Source organism: Trematomus bernacchii, unplaced genomic scaffold, assembly GCF_902827165.1.
Source record: "Trematomus bernacchii unplaced genomic scaffold, fTreBer1.1, whole genome shotgun sequence".
Lineage (NCBI taxonomy): Eukaryota > Metazoa > Chordata > Actinopteri > Perciformes > Nototheniidae > Trematomus > Trematomus bernacchii.
Genome location: NW_022987363.1, coordinates 22,501 through 26,636, shown reverse-complemented (window position 1 = coordinate 26,636; position 4,136 = coordinate 22,501). Strand labels below are relative to the sequence as shown.

The 4,136-nt window shown below is 41.1% G+C and overlaps 1 protein-coding gene across 1 annotated transcript in view; it reads right to left on the bottom strand.

Annotated features, from left to right (window-relative positions):
• Positions 1-1,092: 1,092 nt before the first annotated feature.
• Positions 1,093-4,136, bottom strand: part of LOC117483877 (A-kinase anchor protein 6-like) — a gene marked incomplete at both ends in the record, with an annotated part of 11,292 nt that continues 8,248 nt past the window's right edge. The window contains 1 exon segment of the mRNA XM_034132207.1: positions 1,093-1,365. Coding sequence (XP_033988098.1) covers positions 1,093-1,365 — 273 coding nt within the window.

The window sequence follows — 4,136 nt, the reverse complement described above, 5'->3', positions numbered from 1 at the left end:
TTACAACTTGAAGTAGTTAAAGATGGGAAGAAGGACACAGAAAATGATCCAAAACAGGAGAAAAATTTGTGTTTGAAGTCTTGTTTGTGTCCTAAACGGAAACTCTGGGAAGGACACTAGTTGCTAAGTTTCCACTGAACAGAGGTGGGAAGTAGTGGAGTACAAATACTTTGTTACTATACTTAAGTAAATGTTTCTGGTATCTTTACTCCACTACTTTTTACTTTGACTTCTTACATGTTGAACACAAATACCTGTACTTTCTACTTCTTACATTTTGAACACAAATACCTGTACTTTCTACTTCTTACATGTTGAACTCAAATACCTGTACTTTCTACTTCTTACATGTTGAACACAAATACCTGTACTTTCTACTTCTTACATGTTGAACACAAATACCTGTACTTTCTACTTCTCACATTTTGAACCCAAATACCTGTACTTTCTACTTCTTACATGTTGAACACAAATACCTGTACTTTCTACTTCTCACATTTCCCAAACAGGCTGGTTCCTTTAGTTTGAATGTGTGTTTGGTGGCGTGATCATTATTATTTAGAGTCATTGCGTGCCTATTGATTTGAACACGATCCGTGTATCCATCATTTCCTGGTCTTCTCTAAAGAAGAGGGACCAATGAAAACGTTGTCATGTTGCCGTTGTTCAGCATGGAAACATTCATTAGCTAACAATGACATTATTGTTCTATTAATATAAAGGGAGGTCAGGTACTCTTTAAAACAGCTGCTAGTTATGGGTACTTTTTACTGAAGTACATTTCAAAGCCCTCTTTACTTTGACTTGAGTAAAGAAGTTTAGTCAGTACTTCTACTTTTACTATTTTTAAACACGAGTATCTGTACTTCTACTTGAGTAAAGGAAGTGTGTACTTTTGCCATCTCTACCACTAAACCTATTATACAAAACTTACCTAAAATATAAAAGCAGTGGCACGCTCAGGAGAAAAACCACGTGTTTGAAGTCTTGTTCGTGTCCTAAATGAAGGACACTAGTAGCTGAGTTTCCACTGAACCTATTATACATTTGTACCTCAAACATAAAAGCAACAAACCATAACATCGGTCGTACCTTGAAGCTGTGCAGCTGCTCCTTTGCGTCCGTCTCCCTCCCCAGGCAGGAGTTGAAGATGAGCAGCTCGGTGTCTCTCAGCCACGCCTTCAGGTCCTTGATCCGAGCCTCCAGCTGCTCCAGGAGAGAGTTGGTGAGCGGAGAGAGCGCCGAGCGAGGGTTCTCCTCCGCCGCACCGTGACCTCTGACCTCCAGAGAGTTCATGTTGGCCAACAGGGAGGAAGAGGAGGAAGAGGAAGAGGAAGAGGGTCCTGAATGCTCCGAGAGGATTTTCTGACGGGAGAGACAGGAGGAAAAAGGGGAGTCATTGTTGTGTCAATACTCCATCATGCAAAGCAGCAGATCAATCAATACAAACACAATCATTAATCATTCACCTTCGGAGACGCACAGATCGATAAGAGGGATGTCATGTTTTCATTTCTAAACTGAGGGAGGGTTGATTTTGAGCTGCTGGTGAAGATGTTATAATCATTCTCAAGTTGTTGACATTTATAGACGTTGTTTATTGTTTACTGAGTTTATTGTGCAGCTACGTATGAAGGCATATTCTCTTATTCCTCAACATTATTATACATCATCTGAATGAAGTTGACATTATTATGTTTAAGTTTCATGTTCCTGTGGCGAGGATTTATTATGTTCTCCTCTCAAGTGTTAATGCCCCTCTCTCTTAAAGGTCGCCTATCATGCTATTTTTAGGTCTCAGATATATACAAATATATAAAAAACATGTCTATGAAGTGTTTTGCTCAAAATACCAAACAGATCACCCATTCTAGCCATGCCTCATATCCCTCTATTTCACTTCCTGTTTCTAAAGTGCTGATTTTGGGTATAAAGCTTTAAAAAAAAAAAAAAAAAAGAGGGGCGGAGCTTATGCGGGACCCGGCAGCTACTGTCTAAACTAAATGCTGCTGTGATGAAACGCCATATCATGGATTATCAAGGATTCTCTCTGAAACAGTATGGAGCTCAAAGGCTTTCTCTCTTGCCGGTTATACCACAAGGTGAGTTCCTTTTTATTTCCTGCTTCTTCACACACATGCTCTCCAGTACAGGTTAGCTCTGAGTGTTAGCGATGCTAATGTAAACACCGACCATATTACGTCCAAAACAGTCGGGCATTGTTTCTGATAGCAACGTTTCTGATAGGGCCGTGGGTCCACATTTCAGATATTACGTCATATCGGACGCAAATCTGTATCCGCTCGTTGTTCCCCCGTTTTTAGAGATTTGGGTACGGAGGAAAAGAGAGAGGGTTTTATTTTCTGACACTTGGTGAGTTCCCCGACACACCGGGGACACATATTCATGTAGAAAAGACGTACAAAAGTGCATTTTGCATGATAGGTCCCCTTTAAATAAATCTATATAAACCTGCGTTCCTGATGCTGTTTGTGTGACTGTGGTTGAGTTGATTTTATTAATGCCGCTCATTGTTCTGAACTCTGTTGTGTGAACGCCGCTGCTGCTGTTGTTGTTGTTGTTGTTGTTGTTGTTGTTGATGAACAAAGCTTTGTGGAATGCAACCAGTGGGTTTTTTTTTCTCCAGAAGAAAACACATCGGCCGCTAATTCAGCTGAAACTCACATCAACAACAAATCTCCCTTTAGACAACAGAGTGAAGCAATCAGGGTTTCAAATAGCAACAACTCACAATAACAAGAGTCCGTGTGTGTGTGTGTGTGTGTGTGTGTGTGTGTGTGTGTGTGTGTGTGTGTGTGTGTGTGTGCGTGTGTGTGTGTGTGTGTGTGTGTGTGTGTGTGTGTGTGTGTGTGTTTAATATGCTCTGCAGATTCATTTTCAAACCCCTGTTGATCACACAGTGAAACACAGCAAACCACTGAGAGAGACTATTCCCTACTTGAATTTAAAGTGTGTGTGTGTGTGTGTGTGTGTGTGTGTGTGTGTGTGTGTGTGTGTGTGTGTGTGTGTGTGTGTGTGTGTGTGTGTGTGTGTGTGTGTGTGTGTGTGTGTGTGTGGACTTTTTTTCGGAACAATTCTCATCAATATCGAACAAACAGACTCGTGATGTCCATTGCGGATCATCGGGCGCTGCTGGAACACCTTTCTAGCACCAGGCATCGCTGCAACACCAGTGTGACTGTGTGAGGAAGTTCCTCTGAACTGCAGTTCTTAAATTATTTTAAGATCATATCAAATATGTTTTTTGATTGCCTGTTGTTTCAGAAAGTCATTATTGTTTGGATGTTTTGCATCAACCAGTCCAACACTAATGTTATCCTCTTGTTTTCCATCGTGGATGTTTTCCCAATGTGTCTGTAGTAGATACTTTCTTTATTCCATGTTCCTCTGAGGCTTTCTGTAAGAATTAAGTAAGAAAGATATTCATTATATTGTCTCTTTTCTTCCACTGTTGCATTCATATCACTCTTCTTCATGAATCCCATCTTTTGCATCTCTCTTGCTTCCCTGATTTCTGTATTTTCCAACTTTCTCTAGTTACTAAATCCGTCTGATCAGATTTCTGCCTTTCTACAGAACAAGTAAGACATTGGAAACGGATCTTTAAGTATCTCTGTTTTAGATATATTACAGTTATTTATTCAAACCTTTTTCACAATCTTCCCTTTCCAAATCTCATGATATTCAGGGTCCATGTGACGTTTTGTATAGCGTTTTAAAGCGTCATACAGCCGTTATATTGCATCTCCTTTAACAAGCAGCCCTAACAAGAGAAACTTTGAGCATTTGGAGAACAGAGGCGCTCCTGAACGAGCCCCACATGAGTCCCTGCTGCTAATTTGCATATGCATGAGTTTGTACAAAAGGTATTGAGGCGCTGGTATCGCGGCGAGTCTCCCTCCTGAGTGGAAACTCTACTTTAGCTGAACTCTGGCAGGTAAAGCCGGCCCATTAGAGGCAGAAGAGGAGCGATTACAGGACCCCCTGACCAGGGAAATGAGCAGGTAGTGTGTGTGGAGGCGACGCCATTATGAGTGTGTGGTTAGTTTGTCAAAGGGAAACACAGAGAGAGGGAAAGATGGAGCAGGAGGATGTAATTCAGGAGATATAACGAC